This window comes from Acomys russatus, chromosome 27 (genome assembly GCF_903995435.1).
Source record: "Acomys russatus chromosome 27, mAcoRus1.1, whole genome shotgun sequence".
Lineage (NCBI taxonomy): Eukaryota > Metazoa > Chordata > Mammalia > Rodentia > Muridae > Acomys > Acomys russatus.
Window position 1 is genome coordinate 57,660,428 of NC_067163.1, and position 19,964 is coordinate 57,680,391.

General features: G+C 55.6%; 2 protein-coding genes across 2 annotated transcripts in view; both read right to left on the bottom strand.

Moving 5' to 3' along the window:
* Positions 1-890: 890 nt before the first annotated feature.
* F2rl3 (F2R like thrombin or trypsin receptor 3) lies at positions 891-2,458 on the bottom strand. Its single transcript, XM_051169680.1, has 2 exons — positions 2,233-2,458; positions 891-1,997 (listed from the first exon to the last, which is right to left on the bottom strand). Exons 1-2 carry the CDS (start codon positions 2,336-2,338, stop codon positions 919-921), a joined length of 1,185 nt encoding a protein of 394 aa, XP_051025637.1. The 5' UTR covers positions 2,339-2,458; the 3' UTR covers positions 891-918.
* A 5,424-nt stretch (positions 2,459-7,882) lies between these two features.
* Sin3b (SIN3 transcription regulator family member B) overlaps positions 7,883-19,964 on the bottom strand; it is a 33,349-nt gene continuing 21,267 nt past the window's right edge. Inside the window, exons 10-19 of the mRNA XM_051169466.1 lie at positions 19,105-19,221; positions 18,153-18,391; positions 16,983-17,166; positions 14,689-15,232; positions 14,394-14,563; positions 11,052-11,225; positions 10,789-10,881; positions 8,828-8,922; positions 8,381-8,585; positions 7,883-8,269 (exon numbers count right to left, since the gene is read on the bottom strand). Of these exons, the coding sequence (XP_051025423.1) occupies positions 8,039-8,269; positions 8,381-8,585; positions 8,828-8,922; positions 10,789-10,881; positions 11,052-11,225; positions 14,394-14,563; positions 14,689-15,232; positions 16,983-17,166; positions 18,153-18,391; positions 19,105-19,221 (2,052 nt within the window). The 3' untranslated portion in view covers positions 7,883-8,038. The remainder of the gene's footprint in view (positions 8,270-8,380; positions 8,586-8,827; positions 8,923-10,788; positions 10,882-11,051; positions 11,226-14,393; positions 14,564-14,688; positions 15,233-16,982; positions 17,167-18,152; positions 18,392-19,104; positions 19,222-19,964) is intronic.

Below are 19,964 nucleotides of genomic sequence, written 5' to 3' on the forward strand. Positions count from 1 at the left end.
TTCGCCCCTGGCAGAATCTGAGGGAAATCACAGCAGAGCACTGTGAAGGACCCAGGTGGCATTAAAAAAGTAATCATAGAGGGAAGGCAAGATGGTTCAGTGGGCGGCACTTGCTGTGCATGTGTGAGGCACTAATGCTGGGTCCCCAGAACCAGGAGCAGTGCACAGTAAGCAGACTCTAGGGAGCTGTGGGCAGGCCAGCCTAGACACAGGCGATGAGGTTCAAATCCCCCGAGAGACCCAGTCAGGAGATAAGAGCACTGATGCTCTGGCTGAGGACCAGGGTGCCATCCCCACACCCACGTGACAGCTCACAACCATGTACCTCCAGTTCCAGGGGATGTGGGCAACACACATACACACACACACACACACACACACACACACACACACACACACACACACATACACACACTTATTTTTTTTAATTTAAAGGCAGAGGAGGAATTGAGGCAGACTTCTGCCATCCTCAGGTCTTTTCGTGTACCCCGAGCTCATGCACGTGTGCAAACACACCCACACTATGCAGACACACATATCCCAACTTTACAGACGTTTGAGGTTTGTGCCCTCACAGTTCTGAGAGGCAGCTTGACAAGATCGGGGTGTCCAGGGCTGGTTCCCCTGGAGCTGAGGGGGAAATGCCTTGTTCCCAGTTTCGGAGGACCGCAGTGACCCTCAGCATCCCATATCTTGTGGCCTCATAAGTATTCTCTGCCTCCAGAGTCACAAACTCTTGCCCTCTGTTGCTGTGTCCTGTGTTTTATTTTGTTTTTAAGACAGAGTCTCACATAGCCTAGGCTAGCTCCAAATTCAGTATGTAGGCAAAGATAACCCTGAGCGCCTGACCCTCTTCCACCCATCTCCCTGGTGCTGGGCGACACGACACGTGTGTTCCCTTCCCGCCTCAGCCACCAGTCACAGAAGCGTAGAGGAGCAAATGGCAGTCCCTCGGCTTCCAGCATCCCTGGAGGCCTGAGAGGAGCTGCTGGCCTCCGGATGGCGACACAACAAGGCCCGTACCTTGTCTCTGAACTCGTGGGACACATAGTAGTAGATGAAAGGGTCCACGCAGCTGTTGAGGGTGCTGAGCGCCAGACTGGGCACATAGGCTGCGTAGAGATCGCCCCAGGCCTCGGGGCTTGGGTCTGAGTAGTGCAAGACCAGCAGCACGTTGCTGGGTGTGAAAGAGGCGACCGCCGAGGCCAGGACCAGGGCTGTCAGTCTGAGTGCATGGCTGTAGCGCTGGCCATTGGCTGCCAGTGCACGGAGGGTGGCCCCATAGCACAGGCACATGGCCAGCAGCGGCAGGAAGCAGCCCAGGACAGCCAGGCAGGTGAAGGCCGGGCGCCAGTGGGAGGTCTGCTCGGCCAGGGGCAGGGCATCATGACACAGCGTACGGTCAGAGCCAGCCAACTGGAAGGTCTGCCGCTGCAGAGTGAGAGGCAAGGCTAGGGTGGCTGCAGAGAGCCAGGCCACCAAGCAGAGCCCGGCGGTGAGGCGCTGACCACGAAGCGCACGGGCCCGCAGAGGGTGCACCAGGGCCAGGTACCGGTCCAGGCTGACTGCGGCCAGCAGCAACACTGAGCCATACATGTGGCCGTAGAGGGCGGCTGTGGCCACGCGGCAGGCAGCCTCCCCAAATGGCCAGCGCTGTCCACGCAGGTGGTAGGCCAGGCGGGGAGGCAGCACCAGGGCCAGGAGCAGGTCTGCGACGGCCAGGTTCATGAGCAGGATGGTGGATGGCAGGCGCGGCACCCTTGTGGCCAGCACCCACAGCGCCAGCCCATTGGCAGGCAGCCCCACGGCCACCACCAGCCCGTAGAGGGCAGGTACCAGCCTGGTGGAGACCCACCCTAGCAGCAGTGCTTGCGAGCTGTCCGGGAGCTCTAGTGTGTCGCTGTCATTGGCACAGAACTTGCCTGGGAAGCCTCGAGGATGAAGCTGGCCGGGGGCCTTCGACTCGTTGAATTCTGCTGTGGGAGCCAGAGTGCCTTCTGTGGAAGAAGGAGCGGCGGCATCAGTCAACCCATGCTCTGCCCTGCCTGTGGGGACACAAGTGCTTCAGTGTCCCCATTCCAGCACTCAGGACCCCTGGGCTAGTAAATGGGAGGACAGCCCAGCCCTAGAGGCTCGGGGCTCAGGGCCCTAAGGCTGTAAAAGCCTGCCCATCCGTCGCCCCCCCCCCCCCCCCATTTCTGATCAACCCCTTGAAGAGACAGAGTCACTCACCACGGCCTCCCTCGGTACTCTCTCCATCGTCATAGATGCTGGGGGTCTGGGTGCCCTCTGCCAGGCTGAGCCCCAGCACCAGTGGACATAGCAGCAGCCAGCACATGCTGCCAGGGTCAGCCTCTGCTTCTAGGCTGCATCCTCGGGCTTCCTGCCCTGTCAACCCCACCCCCAGCTTCCGGAGCCCCAGCGGGAAGAGAAACTGTACCTTGGGCCGATAACCCTACATCCAAGCTCACAGACCCACAGACCCACTGTGGTCTGCTTGCTCGCCCTGGAGCCCATGGGAGGTCCCTGTGTGCATTCAGGAGGTCTGGGTACCCTGCCTAAGTCTCTCTGCCTCTCCAAGATGCCTCATAAGAAACTGAGCCAAGAATGGAGAAAAGAGTTCTGGGCTTCATCCCCACCCCCATCTCCCACAGCCCCACCCCCCATCTCCCACAGCCTCTTCACAACCTCCCCACCTCACCCAGCACAGGAAACATCTGTGGACCAAGTGGCCTCTTCCTGCCTGCTAGCCACACCGCTTCTGTTTGGATGACAGGCCATTCCTCCTCCAAGTCGCCACCATGTGGGGCTCTTTGCCCTTCCAGAAGCCCCCATTGCTTCCTGTCTGTGGCTGGCAGGGCAATAGGCCAGCCCAGGGCATCCTGGCTCTGTCAAAGCAGGCCAACAAGGGACAACAAGACGACAGCAGGTGAAGGTGCTTGTCACCAAGCTATCCTGATGCCCTGAATTCAATATGCCAGGCCCATGTCGTGGAGGGAGAGACCGAACTTCCACAAGTTGTCCTCTGGCCTTCATGTGCGCACGCACGCGCACGTGCACACACATGGGTGGGCCTGGTGGCACACACCTTTAATGCCAGCATTCAGGAAGCAGAGGCGGGCAGATCTCTGAGTTTTGAGGATAGTGTGATCTGCCTAGTGAGTCCTAGTACAGCCAGGGCTACATAGTGAGACCCTGTCTCAAATAAATAAATACACACATATATAATTGTATGTCTATAACCAAAATCTAAAAGCCACATCAACAACTGTTGCTTCCTAGAGTACCTCAAGTCCTCTTCGGGGGTGTCCTGCCTAGTTTGTGTCACCTTGACACAGGCTAAAGCCATCAGAGAGGAAGGGGCCTCCCTTGAGGAAATGCTTCCCTGAGATCCAGCTGTGAGGCATTTTCTCAATTGGTGACCAGTGGGGGAGGGTCCAGCCCATGGTGGGTGGGGCCATCCTGAGCAACGGGGAGCAAGCCAGTAAGCAGCACCCTCCATGGCTTTTGTGACTTGTGAGGGAGGTGGCTATGATGCTGCAGAGAGCCAGTTAGCTGCCTTGGTGCCCTGGACACTCTGGGGAGTTGTCACAGGAACTGCTCAGTGGAGACCCAAAGTTTGGATGAGGTGGTGGGCATGCCCGTCACCCCAGCTCTTAGAGGCTGAGGCAGGAGAAATGCAACTTGTAGGGCAGCCTGAGCTGTGTGGTGAGAAGCAGTTCACAGAGTTGGAAGTGGGTGCTATGGAGACATTACTGTGCAAGCATGAGGACCTGAGCTCAAATCCCCAGCACCCAGCATGGCAGAGCAGGCATGTAGAGATGGGGGATCCTAGGGGTTCAGTAGTTAGCTCACATAGTCCATTGGTGAAGTCTGGGTTCACAGAGCGATCCTGTCTCAAAAATAAGTAGAGAAGGGCCGGGCGGTGGTGGTGCACGCCTTTAATCCCAGCACTTGGGAGGCAGAGACAGGCGGATCTCTGTGAGTTCCGGGCCAGCCTGGTCTACAAAGCAAGTCTAGGACAGGCAAGGCTACACAGGGAAACCCTGTCTCAAAAACCAAAAAATAAATAAAAATAAAAATAAGCCGGGCGTGGTGGCGCATGTCTTTAATCCCAGCACTCGGGAAGCAGAGGCAGGCGGATCGCTGTGAGTTCAAGGCCAGCCTGGTCTACAAAGTGAGTCCAGGATGGCCAAGGCTACACAGAGAAACCCTGTCTCGAAAAACAATAAAAATAAAAATAAAAATAATTAAAAAGTGCTAGGGGAAACCATAGGACTGAGACCCCTGGCCTCCACGCGTACACACACACAAGTTTTCTGAAAACAGGTGGGGCAAAGTGGAAGAGAAAAAAAAGAAACTGAGGCTCAGAGACGTTACACAGGAGTCTGAGGGGATGTAGCGCAGAGCCACACTGCATGCCTGATACCCTAAACTCAAGTCCAGCAATGTAAAAAGAAGTCTGCGAGCAAGGACCCTTGCACTGTTATGCCATGGAGAAGAGGCAGGGCTAGCCCCAGAGTGCTGAATTCTGGGAATAGTAGAATCACCATGGGGTAGCCAAAGTCTGGGACCAGTTTGAGATGGACAAGGAAGACGCCAACGTGGCCAATTCCTTCCTCACAAGCCCTAGTCTAGCAGAATGTTGGGGTTAGTTCCTGCATCGAGAGGGGCCAGAGCCACTGACAGAGGAAGATGTGGCTATTTGTGGCTGGGGTTGGGGTGGGGGAGAAGCAGCTGAGGAGGGGCCTCATCAGCAGTCCCTCTGCAGGAACATCATTGTGACATCCCTGGGAGGACCACCGTGCGAAGTGCAGACAGAGTGATCCTGGGTTGCAGCCAGCTGAGTAAAAGAAGTCTGTCACAGATAGGCAGAGGCTGGGATTTCACATATCTGAGGTCCTGGAGGTACCTGGGTGCCAGCTGACTAGGAGGCAGGAGAGTATCTATAAGTTGGGAGAATATATATCCAACCTTCAGAGCTCTCTAAATGGAGAGAGACCGGAACCTGGGTCCTCTGCAAGAGCAGCCAGTGCTCTTCACCACTGAGCCATCTTGCTGGCTCCTCAACATGAATGTTGGTTGGTTTTCTTTTTCTCTTTCTAGACGGTTTCTCTGTGTAGCTATGGCTGTTCTGGGACTCTATGTAGGCCAGGCTTGGCCTTGAACTCACAGAGATCTGCCTGCCTCTGCCTCCCGAGTGCTGAGATTAAAGGTGTGTGCCACCACCTACCCTCAGCACAGTTTTTTTTTTTTTAATTAATTTTTGTCAGTGGGTCATTTTTTGTTGTTGTTTTTAAAACACTTGTTTATTTTTTATTCACTTTACATCCTGGTCATAGCCCCATCCGTCCTCTCCTCCAGGTCCCACAGCACAATTTTTAACAAGAAATCTGTTACAACCTACAGTAGTTGTGTGTGTGTGAGCCACAGTCCATGTGACCTGAGGAACAAACTCAGGTTGTTGGTGCCTTTAATCACTGTGCAGGCATTGTGTGGCTGCCTTCCACACAGCTCTGAGAGGAAGCCTCCTTAACAGAGACAATGTAGCTCCCAGGAAGGGTTGCCCTAAACACCAAGGAACTGAGGAGCCTTGGACTCCGGCTCTTTCTTCCTTTCTTCTCCTTCTGCTGAGTGAGTCGCAGCAGGTAGTAACCGGACACATCCAGGAGAGGAGGCACAGACCAGCTGCCTCTGCACCCCCGACCCCTGGGGTGGGGTGGGGAGACAGCTGAGAACCAGCGCACACAGCCTTTATGTAGGGTTCCTTAGGGGGCGGAACTGTCTGGGGCAGGGATTTCCACAGTGTGGATTAGCGGGATTTCAAGCCTGAGCTGGGGACGCTCAGGGATTGGTGGGTTTTTATCCAGACTTTTCATCCCAAATTAGCATAATCTGGGATGAGTCCCACTGAGGGGCTGGAAATGGCAGTTAGAGGTCTGGACAATGCGCACGGGGGGGGGGGGGGGGCATACACAGCTGGCCTGCTGGGCCTTTCTCAGGCAGGGGTGGGGCCGCTTTTCTGTCTCGTTGGGTAATGAGGTTCACTAGGTGTCAAAGATTTACAGAGTCCACCGTGAAGGCAGTCGGCTGAAGAAGGAAAGGTGGTCCTCATCATGGACAGCTCCCACTGAGGTTCTGACAAGGGCCGGCACCATTTTGTCTCAGTCTCCACAGCACCAGGGTGGGAAAGAGGACTGGAAGCAAGCCACTTTAAAATTTTAGTGAGTCACTGCTTAAGGGCTACATGGATTCCCCCGACCCGCCCCCGACAAGACAGGGTCTCTCTGTGTAGCCTTGGCTGTCCTAGACTCGTTTTGTAGACCAGGCTGGCCTCAAACTCAAAGCAATCTGCCTGCCTCTGCCTCCCAAGTGGGATTAATGGCATGCTGGCTTTTTTTTTTTTTTTAAAGATTTATTATGTATACAGCGCTCTGCCTGCGTAATCCTGCATGCCAGAAGGGCACCAGATCTCATTATAGATGGTTGTGAGGCAGCATGTGGTCGCTGGGAATTGAACTCAAAACCTTTGGAAGAGCAGATGGCACTCTTAACTTCTGAGCCATCTCCTCAGCCTCAAGGGCTACATAGCTGTTGGGAGTGGTCATAGTGTTAGGCGCTCTAGGGGAAAGGGGCAGTGGTTCCCTCAGCATTCTGTCACAGGGTTGGGGGCGGTTAGTAGTTTTTTTGTTTGTTTTGTTTTGCTTTTGGTTTTTCGAGACAGGGTTTCTCTATGTAGCCCTGGCTGTCCTGGACTCACTCTGTAGATCAGGCTGGCCTCAAACTCAGAGATCTGCCTGCCTCTACCTCCCAAGTGCTGGGATTAAAGGCATGCACCACCACACCTGGCCCAGTTGGTAGTGCTAAACACAGAGAAATTCCTAAATGAGTGTGTGTATGTGAGGCCTTGGTAGTGGTGGAGAGGTGAGGTGGCCCACCCCTACCCCGTGTCAGTACAACCCAGGTATGGAAGATGCCTCTGTTGGATATGAAGACAACTAGTAAAGAATATTCTAGAAAGCACTCCCAGGGCTGGAGAGATGGCTCAGAGGTTAAGCACACTGGCTGCTTTTCCAGAGGTCCTGTGTTCAATTCCCAGCATCCACATGGTGGCTCATAACCATCTATAATGCACTCTTCTGACCTGCAGGTGCACATGCAGATAGAGCACTAAGAAAGGAGAGAGACAGACAGACAGACAGAGACAGAGACAGAGACAGAGAGACACAGAGAGGGAGTAAAGCACTCCCAGGTTGGGGTGCTGCTGTCATTTTGGGCAGTTTCTCCCAGCCTAGGCTGCTGAAGCCACTGGACACTCAGCGGCGGCTTGGCGTCAATATTTAACTTTATTGTGCAAATAAATAGAAAAAGAAAACTACATTCAAAACAGCTGCGAAGGGAGGTCAAGGCTGGAACAGAAATTCCTCAAAAAACGTTAAGGAGCGGCTCCCCAGAAGCATGCGAGGGTACCTGGGCTCAACGCTGGGGAAGGGGGGCCCAGAAGGTCCTGGGCAGCTCCGAGTCCCCATGTGCATCGCCCTTCTCAGGAAACTAAGACGCCCCGAAGGTGTCCGTGGACCCCTGAGAGGCACGCAGCGGGCCTGGGCAGGCACACCTGCTCCCCAGTGCCCAGGCCAGAAAACGGCTCAGGAAACTTTGAGAACAAGTGCTCTCTGGAACCTTGGGTTTGGCACAGCGACATGGCCCTGCAGAGGGCAGCTGAGGGATGGAGGGTGGTTCGCGGGCCCACGGGGAGGGCTCACCCATGGGAAGCTAGGGGAGCTGCTGCTGCAAAAGTCACAACCACTACAAGAGCAGGAAGGAATAAATATGTGTGCGAACGCATCTTCAACTCTGAGGGAAGGGGACCCATCGGGGGACAGCCCCTGCTGTGGCCTGGGGTCTAGTCTGCACTGCCAAGAGCTACAGCTCCTGCTTGCTTGAGGTCAAGGTGAGACCCCGGGCTCAAAGTGACAAAAACCCTCTGGGGGCCGGATGCATGGTGCAGGGTTCATGTGCTGGGGCCCCCTCCGGATGCTCAGGGCGAGGCAGGGCGGCGGCTGTACTGCACACGGTAGCGCGTCACCGGCAGCCCGTGTACATGTGCAGTCTCGCAAAGCGTCTTGCAGGGCACCATGTCTTCCTCTTCCTCACCCATCAACCAGTCCTGTACCAGCCCTGCGGCCGCCACTGTTACATTGTCCTCTAGCCAGCGGCCATGCCACTCCTCGAAGTGCCGGTGGTGGCGAAGCAGCACCAGGGGCTGCACCTGTGTGTGGGGTGTGTTTGTGAATTCCTGGGGCCAGGGTGTGGGGCTCACATGCTCTGGATTTGGGGGTGCAGGGCTCAGGGCTAGGGTGAGTGGATGTGGATGCAGTACCTGCTTGGCACGGCACAGCGTCCCGCGGCGGTACATGTAGTCCTCGGAGTTGACGATGAACACCATCTTGTGCGTGCCCAGGCGGAAGCGGCAGTCGACATCGCAAGCGCTCTCCACACCCATGAGCCGCTTCCAGGAGCTCTTGGCCTCACCGCGCATGGCGCGCACCTGTTCACACTGCCAGCGCCGGAACTTCTTCAGGTTCCTGCAGGATGGGGCCTTGGGGAGGGGGACTCACAGGCTCCAGAGGCCCGGGCAATGGTGATGGAGACCCACCCAGAACCCACCATGCATGATACCGCATTACTCTATTCTCCGTTTCTGGAAGCTTCTCCCAGCTAGTGGTTAACCCTTCTGCTCCCTAGGGGTGGAGGCTCCTGCTGAGATGGCCCCCTAGATCCCCACACCAGGCACTGGCAAGCAGCACACGTGGGGCCCTGCTCTCACCTCTGCAGGAACACGGGCTTCAGCAGGAAGCCTTCAGTGGGTGAGTTGGTTGCACCCTCAGTCCCCACGTACTGCTCCACGTAGCGAGCCAGGTGCTGGGCACAGGACAAATACACCCTATGACTGCCTGAGATAAGGTGGCCCCCTCTTGTCCTGGATCCCAAACCAGAAGTTCTTGAGAGTTTGTACTCCAACCCCAAAACACAAGGGAGACCAGGCAGGGCCGAGGGACTCATGTGCAACTGATGCCTGCAACAAGGGCTCTGCTGTGAAAGGATGCTATAGCCTGAGGATGCCTAGATCTGGAAGCAGCGTCTCATGGCTGCACAGGCAGTCTAGGCATGTGCCACATGGGAGGCACATGGTTTGAACCAAGAAGGTGGACAGTACAGAGCCATCAAGGTATAAAAAGGCTGGGGGTGTGGCTTAGGGGTGGAGCCCCTGCCTAGGATCCTCTAGGGAGGGGCTGGAGGGGAGCAGAGTGACAAACCTAGAATCCCAGGTGAGGGGCTGGGTAGGTGGCTCGGGTGGAGGCTCGCCTAGAGTCTCCTAGCAGGAGGGCCTCAACTGAGGAAGTGGCTCCGTCAGACTAGCATGTGCACAGGCCTGTGGGCCGTTTGGTTCCTGACTGACAGAGGGTCCACCCCACCGTGGGCAGTGCCACCCTGCAGCAGGTGGCCCGAGCTTGTCCTGTCCAGCAAGCACCTGTGTGCTCCCCTAGAGGGCTGTGGTGTGCAGTGTAAGGCAGGCCCATCCTCTCTCCCTAGGCTGTTCTTGCTCCTTGTGTTCCTCACACAGCAGAGAGCAAACCCCAGGGAATGTTTCCTCACTATTTGGGAAGGGAGAAAGGTAGAGGCGAGCGGGCGTCAGCTGCCTTTGACTGCTGCCGGCACAGGGAGTGTGTGTGCGTATGTACTGGGGGCCGGGTAGGGTCAGGCTGTGGGAGGCAGGCGTCTGCTGCAGCAGGGTGTGTGTGCACTGGTGCCCTCAGGTCTAGACGGTGCTCCTCCTCCTGCCTCCCTCTGCTTAGATAGTTCAGCCAGGGACAGGAAAGGTGTGGTGCGCGCGCGCGCTCCTTTACACGTAAGGCCCTTACACACAGGATCAGGGTGAGGCTGTGGAGGCGCAGTCCTCATTTTATATTCTACTCTGTCTACCCACAGCAGACAGGCATTTACCACCTAGCTACAACCCCAGACTGCTTTTTTTTTCCCCCTCTGTGTAGTCCTGGCTGTCCTGGAACTCACTGTGTAGACCAGGCTGGCCTTGAACTCAGATCCACCTGCCTCTGCCCTGAGTGCTGGGATTCCAGGCACGCGTCACCACGCCCGGCTGCCCTAGACAGCTGCTGCTTCTGCTGCTTCCTTTTTATTTTTATTTTTTTATTATTTTGTTTTTCAAGACAGAGTTTCTCTGTGAAGCCTTGGCTATCCTGGACTCACTCTGTAGACCAAACTGGCCTTGAACTCACCATGCTTGGCTGCCCTCGGCTTTTTAAAATAACACTTGAGAAAGGGCCCCAGTGAAGTTGCTCCTATCCCCAGCCTCTTGGGGAACAAGAGTCCCAGGACTGGGTCAGCACATGTAGCACAAGCTAAGAGACAGAACAGACACAGAAATACTCAGAAGCCGGCGCTCGAGGTGGTGTGACAGCACGATAAGCCAAGGACAGCGGGGGCCGTCAAAAGTGGCAGAGGTCATGAGAAGCTTCCTCTGAGAATTGGGACCTCAGGCTTCCAGGATAAGAGGGTCTGCTCTGTTCTAGCAAAGTCCTGGCCTAGGGTCACTTGTCGGAGCACAGGCGACTGTGCACCCTGAGTTACAGGCACCAGCAGGATAGAGGGGCTGACAAGCAGGCTGGGGCGGGCGGGAGCAGGCCCGTGCCGCTGTGCTGTGTGCTGTGAGCATAGGATGGAGGCTGTAGGACAGAACTGCATAGCTGAGGGCACAGGGGGACTTACCTGCACCTCCACAGGGTCCTCTGCCTGCGCCTCTTCTGTGTCCAGGAGCTCTATGGTCATGATCACTTGTCCTCTGCGCTGCAGGAACATTACCTGGGAAGGTGGCCACAGCCTGAGCTGCCATCACTCACCCCATCACCCTCCAGGCCCTGGCACAGCAAGATGGAGGGGCCCAGCAATCCTACAGCCTCTCCCAGGCCACAGGGTGGCGACAGCGCCACTGGCATCCTTCTCCGTGTCCAGGCCACCCTACCACCTCTCACCTTGAAGCAGTTTTCATCAGCCATGCAGCGCTCGGCCTTCCATTGGTAGCTGGTCTCCCGAGCAGCACGGACACAGCGCGAGGCCAGGTTCCCACCAGCTGCCCCGCGCTGCTGCTCATTCAGGTACAGCTCCACCACCTTCAGACACACGTCGTCGCTCACCAGATGGTGCAGCTGGCAGGGAGAGAGCAAGGCCACAGCTGACCACAACCCACACAGCAGAGTCTGTGACTGGGTTGGGGTTGGGGAATGAAGAGTACATCACGTGGTACAAGTAACCATCTGACCAAGCCAGACCACACCAGACTAAACCAACTAGCTAAGAGCAGCAAATGGTGCCTAGGCATAAGCAGTGTCCAAACGTGCCCTTGGAGAGCACTGACCTCACGTAAGGTTCCACCCAGATGTCTGGGGACGGGCCTCTCACCCACTGTATGAACAAGGACACAATGCAAAGATGGCTAGGCAGCTGGGAGGCCTTAGGTACTGCTAGGCAACCACCCAGGGGTGACTACCCGGATCCTCCCCACCCACCATCTGCGTGAGGACACAGGGACCAGGAACGCTGATGTAAAGGAGCCGGGAGTGGTGGTACACACTGGTAATCCCAGCACTCAGGGAGGGATCTCTGAGTTCGAGGCCAGCCTGGCTACTCAGAGAGACCCTGTCTTGAAAATGCAAGGAGAAAAAAAAAAGCACAGCCCAGGGTTCAGCCTTGAAGCAGATGAGGTGGTCATGGTGCTGGCATGGTGAGTGCCTGGCCAGGGGCTGCAGCAGGGGTCTGAGGCAGCCACAGATAGGGTCCATCCTTACTCAAATTCATTTATTTCTTTTTAAATAGTTTCCACTGTCTGTGACAGAATGAGAGAGAAGAGAAGAAAGAGACAGAGACAGAGACACGGGGGTGGGGTCGGGGGAGGGGAGTGTGAGTGTGAGAGTTGTCATGAGGCCAAAGGAGAACAGCAGGTGTACGGCTCTATCAGTTTCCCACTGGGCTGGAGCCATCACTACATCCAGCCAGCCCTAGTCATCCTCCTGTCTGTGTCCTCCACATCCTGGGATACAGGGGTGTGTTGGATAAAGTCATCTGAGAGGAGGGAAGCACTACTGAGAAAAGGTCTCCATAGCTGTGGCTCTAGGCGAGCCTGCAGGACACTTTTGTAAGGAGCGCTTGGTGAGGAGGGCCCAGCTCGCTGTGGGGGAGCCGCCCTGCGCTGCGGTGCTGGGGTAGGTATGCCGGCTGAGCAAGCCAGCAAGCAGCACCTTCTATTGGCTCTGCTTCAGCTCCTGCCTCCGGGTTCCAGCCACGTGTGAGTTCCCACTGTTACTGCTTTTGATGATGAACTCTTTTTTTTTTTTTATCCCCAAAGATTTACTATGTGTACTGTGCTCTGCCCACATGTACCCTTGCAGGCCAGAAGAGGGCACCAGATCTCACTATAGATGGTTGTGAGCCACCAGGTGGTTGCTGGGAATTGAACTCAGGACCTTTGGAAGAGCAGCCAGTGCTTTTAACCTCTGAGCCATCTCTCCAGCCCCCAGTGATGAACTCTTATATAGAACTCTAAGCTGAAATAAACCCTTTCTCTGTCAACTTGCTTTGGTCACGGTGTTTTATCACAGCAGTAGCAAACCCTAACTATGACTAGGAACATGTTGCCATGCCCAACTCCCGACAGGGTGCTGGGGATTTGAACTTAGGTCTTCATGCTTGAACACAGCAAGCATTTTTTTTTTAAACATTTATTTATTTATTTTAGTGTTCTATTTACATGTATAACAGAAGAAGGCATCAAGTCCCACTATAGATGGTCATAAGCCACCCTGTGCGTTGAACTCAGGACCTATGGAAGAACAGACAGTGCTTCTAACTGCTAAGCCATCTCTTCATCCCACAGCAAGCATTCTTACCCGGTGAGCCATCTCCTCAGCCTGGAAAGGTTACTTTAAACGCTTAACCAAAAGGCCTGATCTTTGGGCCAACGATGAGCTGCTGTCCAGGGTAGTGTAGTCCTCTGCCGTCCCCACCTGACATAGTGTATGCAGCCCCAGAAGCCCTGGCTCCCCACCACCCACATGCAGTGGCACTACTGTGCGCAGGGACAGGAAGACACATAGACTCACTCCTGGAACAAAGTTGAGGTGCTTAAAGAGAAGGATTTGGGGGAGCATGACAGCTGCTGGCTGCGATATGCTGGGCAGGGCGGGATGGAGGATGGAGCGCAACATGGGTGCAACACGGGCTCTCTGGCTCCCCACAGTCCCACTGTGGTCACAAGAAGTCAGGCCATGAGCCACTGAAGGAAGTGCATCATGAACCTCACGTGGGAACAGCAACAGGTGGTGGAAACAGCGTGTGGCCCCACTCACCACCAGGGGACACCACTGTCCCATACCAGGGCAGAGCCCATTGCAGATGTGGCTCAGCCACTCAGCACAGTTAGGTGGGTCCCTGCAGCAGGTGCTGGGACACAGGACAGAGGTCACGGCTGGCATGTAGCTCCTTACACACAGCTCGAAACCTCTGTGCAGAATCAGGGTTAGGAAGTTCTGCTCATGAAAATCCACTGAGTGGCCCCTGGAAACCTGGGTACTTTCAGTATTGTGACTTTACATGGTAAATCCTTGGGGGCCAGGAATTGGCAAAGTAAAGAGTGCTTGCCTAGCACACACCAGGCCCTGGTTTCCACGCCCAGCACCAAAAAGTAAAAACAACAAAATTTCTTAGGGCTGTAAAGGTGCTTGCAACCAAGCCTGGTGAGCTGAGCTGAACTCCACACCAACCCCCAAGTGGAAGGAGATCCGAGTCTTGCAGGTTTTTCTGACAGTAGCCCTCGTGTCCATCCACACCTAAGTAAATGAGTAAACTTATGGAATAAAAAGGTCTCTAGGGCTGGAGGTTAAGAGCACTGTCTGCATTTCCAGAGGTCCTGAGTTCAATTCCCAGCATCCACACGGTGGCTTCACAACCATCTGTAATGTGATCTCTTAAGCCCTGGAAAGAACCAGCTCCCCAAAGCCCTCCCTGAGACTGACTGGAGACAAACGACACTCCTCCTCAAGGCGAGCTCTGTGCTGGGACCCTAATTCTGCATGGAGTAGCTGGGGTGTAGAGGTTTTGCTTAGAGATAGTTACAACGCCAAATGTTATGAACCCTGGATGCACTTTGAGATGACTAACTGTTATCCAAATTCCACCTCCCTGAAACACAAGGGAAGATGTGCTGTGCTGATGGCTGATGGGATGTTGAAAGGACCAGTTTCCAAGGTGACAAATACAGTGAGGTGGGAAAAGACAGGTGAGGAGAGCCCCTGAGCCTGCAGTGGCCCGGCGAGCCTCACCTGGCGAGCAATGTTTTGCACCAGCTTGTCCATGGTGAAGCCGATGTAGGCATGGATGGTGAACATCTCTCGGAGAGTGTCCTCATACTGCGTGGGGTCGATGCTCCCCTCCAGCAGGCTGCGCACCATGTCCAGGAAGGCAGGGTAGTACTCCTCCAGCTCCACCTCACCTGGAGGAAGGAAGGCGATGCCTGACTCACCGGGGAGGCCAGGGCTCTGGGGCGCAACGTGCACCACCCTCCACCAGGGGCCTAAGGGGCAGAGGCTGGCTCAGCGCCTAGGCCCAGGCACTCACTGGGCTGCTTGAGGCGCAGCTCCATGGCGGGGTCTGCAGCCTTCTCGCGACGGCCCTCGCACAGCAGCTGCTCCCGCTCCTGCTCGCGCCGATGCTCTAGCAGCTGCTTCTGCGCCTGTCGGTAGATCTTGAGCAGGCGCGCGCACAGTGTCTGGTGCAGTCGCAGGAAGAAGTACCAGTTGTTGTTGGCGAAGAACAGGCTGTACACGTCATCCAGGGCCTTGGGCGGCTCAGGCGGAGCATCTGCCGGGGGCTTCTCATCAGCAGGCCGTCGGCGCACTGGCTCTGCGTTGTCACGATCACGTTCATCCGCGGACTCGTCTGAGTTGCCCGGGCGCTGCTGCGAGAAAAACAGGCTGGGCAGGAAGCGGTGAAGCAGCTGCCGGATGGTGCCCTGGTCCTCCTTCTGGATGGCCGGCTGCCGCGTCACGTAGTAGCTGATGAGTGCCGCCGCGTCCTCCAGGATCTGCCGGTCCTCGTACACGAAGATTAGGTGCGGCTCGCTGGCCGCCGCGCTGCGGCCCTCTGAGTGCTGCTCCTGGTGCTGCAAAGGGCAGGAGTCACAGGCACAGCCTACCCATCACCTGAGCCCCGCCTCCACCATGCAAGTGAACACACACCTGGGGAAGTGGGGGTCATTTAACCACCTCTCCTCTCATCTCACTGACAGGGGGCAGATGCACAGCTCTCCTGACAGGGTCCAGTCCCCAGCCTGCTGTGGCAAACCAAGGCCCTCTCACTGAGGACGTTAACCCCATGAGGACTACAATAACAGGAGACAGCCACTGTTCTGGGTTTCCCAATGACCTGGCCATGGGGTAAGGTCTCCTTGGAGTGAGGCTCAGAGTATCCAGCCACCTGACACTCAACAACTCAGCTCCACTACACAGGCTGGAACCTGCTCAGGCGTCCTTCCCCACTCTCATGAAAACAGCTGTCACCTGCCTGGCTCCTCAGTCAGCAGGAGCCCAGGCCCCTAGCCCGATGCTCTGCAGCGCAGTCTCTGGGCCAGGTTCCCTTCTGCTGTGTGCACAGGGCCTTTGAGCACGCTGGCTGCTCACTGTTCAGGCGATCCTCTTTCCCACGCATACACTGCCCCTTAGTGCTGAGCTGGATAATGACCTTCCCAAACTCAACGGTGACCAGATGACCACTGCTTATCCCTCCCCACCTCAGCCCCTCCCTCGGTGGCACCAGCTCCAGGCTCTGTCTTTATACAAGGCTGAGTATCTTATTTGCTCTCAGTGGTCAGTGCATAATGAGCTTCTGGGGGTGGGGGTTCCTCCTCATCCAAGGTCACACTCCCTTACTGAGGGCCAGGAAGCTCAACTCAGTACCTCAGAGACCATGGCTAGAGCCCAGGATAGGTGGGCCCACTGCCCTACCCCCCACAGCACCTCAGCACACCCTGGGCTGCTTCTTTGTTTAGACCATAGTGCTGGGATGTCAACTTGACACAGGAGGGTCTTCTGGACAGAGGAACCTCCATAGAGGGACTGACTGCATCAGATTGGCTCATGGGGCATTTTCTCAGCTCTTGCCTATGGCTCCTGCCTTGACGATAAACACTTTCCTTCCCAAGCTGCCTTGTGTTTTACCACAGCGTGGAAGTCAAGGAGAGTGTTAAAGTGTTGCCCAAAGGCTTAGTCCTACTTGGCAGGGCCAATCACTGGGTGACTGTACCATGAGGGTACTGGGCCAGGCTGGGGTGTGGTGCCTGCGGCCATGCCTCTAAGGGCCTCTCCACGCCTTCCTGCAATCAGTGGCTTCTCCCTTTACCACATTCCCACCTCGCTGGGGGTCTAAAGCAACAGAAACCCTACGCAGCCCCAGGCTGAGCAGTGCCAACACAGGAGCCAGCACCAACCTCCCTCTTGTCAAATGGTTTCTCTCACATGCTTGTCACAGAAACAGAGACTGATTTACCAATACACGGAAACCTCAAAAATCCTTTTCTTCCCCCACGTGGTGACCTTAATTTGGAACCCAGGCCTCAAATTAGGCAAGTGCTTTACCCTCATGCTACCACCTCGGCCCTTAAATGTTGCACTAGGGCATGGGAGAGATGGCTCAGGAGCTGAGCGTACAGAGGGCCTGAGCTGGGTTCTGGGAGCCCCAGCCACATGTATCTCCAACTCGAAGGGGACAGCACATCTCTGACCTCTGAGTGACTTACACACAAACAACATCAGTCTGTACAGAAGAAAGAAAAGCCCAGAGGCAAACCACAGTAAGCAGCAACTGTTCATGCCTCAGTTTCCCCACAGCAAGGGCTGTGTGGCTCTGGGCCTCACCTCGTCATAGACACTTTCGATCTCGTTGAGCAGGCTCTTGGAGCGCAGCGCCTTGGTGTCGTTCTGCTTGAAGTTCACGGCCTGGTGGTCCAGGGACTTGAGGTACGCCTTCTCGTACTGCTCGCGCCAGATCTTGTTGAAGCCCTGCTGGGCCTCCCGCCACTCCTCCTCCTTAGCCTTCAGCCTGTGGAGAGAGGGGCTCAGTGCCCGACGCAGGCCTCCTACGACCCCGGAGGAAGGGCCTACTTTCCTCCCAGCAAGTACACATATGGTCTGCATGGCACAGAGCAAGCCAGCATGTGGGAGGCTGAGGCAGGAGGATGTCCAGTTCTAGGCCGATTTGGGTTACAATGAGAAAACCTCATCTCAAAAAACAAACAAACAAAAAGCCTGGCACGGTGGTGGAGGGATGTCATCCCAGCACTCAGGGATCTGGAGCTGGAAAGCTGGCCTTGGGTACATGCTAAGTCCAAGTCCACATGGGCTACATGAAACCCTATCACCAAACCAACCAACCAACCAAACCAAAACCACAGAGGGCATGGCTACTTAAAAACCTTATTATTTTGTATGCATGTGTGTCTATCTGCGTGTGTGCACAGGTACCACATGCATGCCTCGTGTCTCTGGGTTACAGGGCACTCCTAACTGCGGAGCCAGCTCTCCACAGTGGTTGGTTTTAGGGTCCCCATCTCCTCACAGGCATCCTGCTGAGCAGCAACAGCTTAAACCTAGGGGCTAGCACAGGGCTTCAGCTGTGGGAGGAGACAGCAGGCAAAGGGCTCATGTTTCATAGTGACAGTCCATCGTTGGCATCCAGGACACTTAGCCAGGCCCAGGTGGGCACGTGAAGAGAACACTGCGTCTGTCCTGGACATACTGCAAGGGCACTGCCACAGGTGCCGAGTCACCCAGAGGTGACGGGCAGGCATGGACAAGGTGCATGTGTGATTCTATGTAAGCAGTGACTCCCATTCTAGAAGGGTCTGGAGGGTCTCAGACCTCTCCACACACCTGGAGACAGATATGACCACAGTGAGCAAGGAGAGGTCAGCTGGGGCCAGCACCTGCCGACAGCCCTGGGGACAGGGTCAAGAGACCCCATCGGTCAGAAGTCCCTGCAGTTCCCCTGCAATGCCGAGTCAGGGAGGGATGTGCAAGGGGGGACACCTTTTCAGAACGACAGGCACAGCGGTGACGGGGTTCCTTTTGAGGCTCTCGATGACCTCGGGGGCCTTGTCGCCGTAGATGCGGTGGATGGCCCGGCGCTGGATCACCTCTGATGTCCCACCCAGGCAGTCGTCCAGACGGAGCTTGTCCTGGTCCTCAGGAGCCATCCTGGACAACTTCTTCTGCACACTCTCCAGCACACGGATGGTGGCCAGGTTGGTCTCCAGGACGACATCCAACTGCAGGGGCAGCAGGTCAGAGCTGGGGACTGCGGCTCAGAACTCCCTTAACTCCAGTTCCAAGTGATCCAACACCCTTCCCCAGCCTCCATGGGCACCAGACACACATTCAGGCAAACATCCATACACATAAAATAAAAACAAATAAAAAGAAAAGAGAGCCAGGCGCACACCTTCAACCCCAGCACTCAGGGAGGCAGAGGCAGACAGATCTCTGTGAGTTTGAAGCCAGCCTAGTCTACAAGTGAGTATACAGAGAAACACTGTCTTAAAAAAACAAAAAACAGGCTGGGTGTGGTTGTGCCCGTCTTTAATCCTAGCACTTGAGAGGCAGGGAAAGGTAGATCTTTTGAGTTTGAGACCAACCTGGTCCACAGAGTGAAATCTAGGACAGCAAAAAGTACATACAGAAACCGTGTCTTGAAAAGGCAAATTAAAACAAATAAATAAATAAAGCTAACTTACTTCTAAGTTAACTTAGTTAACTAACCCCGTCTTAGTTGAAAGCAAAGGGTGGTGGTGGTGGTGTGGAGGGTGCTGTTGTGCTGGCGGCTCAAGAGCTGGCAGGAGGGAGCTTTGGGAGCTGCTCCCTAGCACTTGCACCCGCTCATGGCCGAGGAAAGAGACTGATGGACTGGCCTACACTAGGAAGGCACGGGCAGGGCGGACAGGCAGCCAGGGTGCAGCCAGGTTAGACCTGCAGCGTGACCTACCTCAAACCTCTCATCCTCACAGCGATGCAGCTGCTCCTCATAGGGCGTCTTCTTGGAGCTGACAAAGGTGGAGTCTTCAGACCAGGACGGGAAGGAGACCCACGTGTCATTCAGAACCTGGGCCAGAGGAGTGGGTGTCACTTGGAAGGTGTGAGCAGAAGGCAGTCACCTCCCAGGCCTCTAGTTGCTCCTAAGTCGGGGCCAGGGCTGTGGTGCAGAGCCCAGGACAGCGTGTCCAGCACCCATCTGCACAGAGGGCCTGATACTCAGAGAACCGCTACTCTGTCTTGAACACCCAACTTTCCCTTCATCCCGAGAGAGTAGGCACAGGCAGTGCAGCTGCAGATGCGTACAGCTGTGTGCCAGTGAAGCTTCCCTGACAGACACAGGCAGTGGGGCAGATCTGCTGTGCAGTGCCTAGCAGACCCTCAGGTACAAATCTCTGGACCTCAGTGGGACTGAGTTCCTTCTTAAGAACTGTCCACAAGCCTGAAAAGGTGTCCCAGGGTCACACTGAACATGCACACACAGTGTTTAGCTGGCTTTATCTCAGTATGACACAAGCTAGAGGCATTTGGGAAGAGGAAACTTCAACTAAGAAAAGAACCCCTAGATTGGCTGGTGGGTGGGGCCGTGCCTGGGCTGGAGGGCCTTGGTTCTAAGAGACCAGGGTGAGCAAGGCAGTAAGCAGCACCCCTCATAGCCACGCGCACACAGCTCCTGCCCTGCCTTGTGTGGATGCTGGGACTGTGAAATAAACCTTTTCTCTCATGGTCATGGTGTTCCGCCACAGCAATAGAAACCCCTGGCAACTGGGCAGAACCAGGCAGTTGACCAAGTCCCCACACCAGGATGAGCTC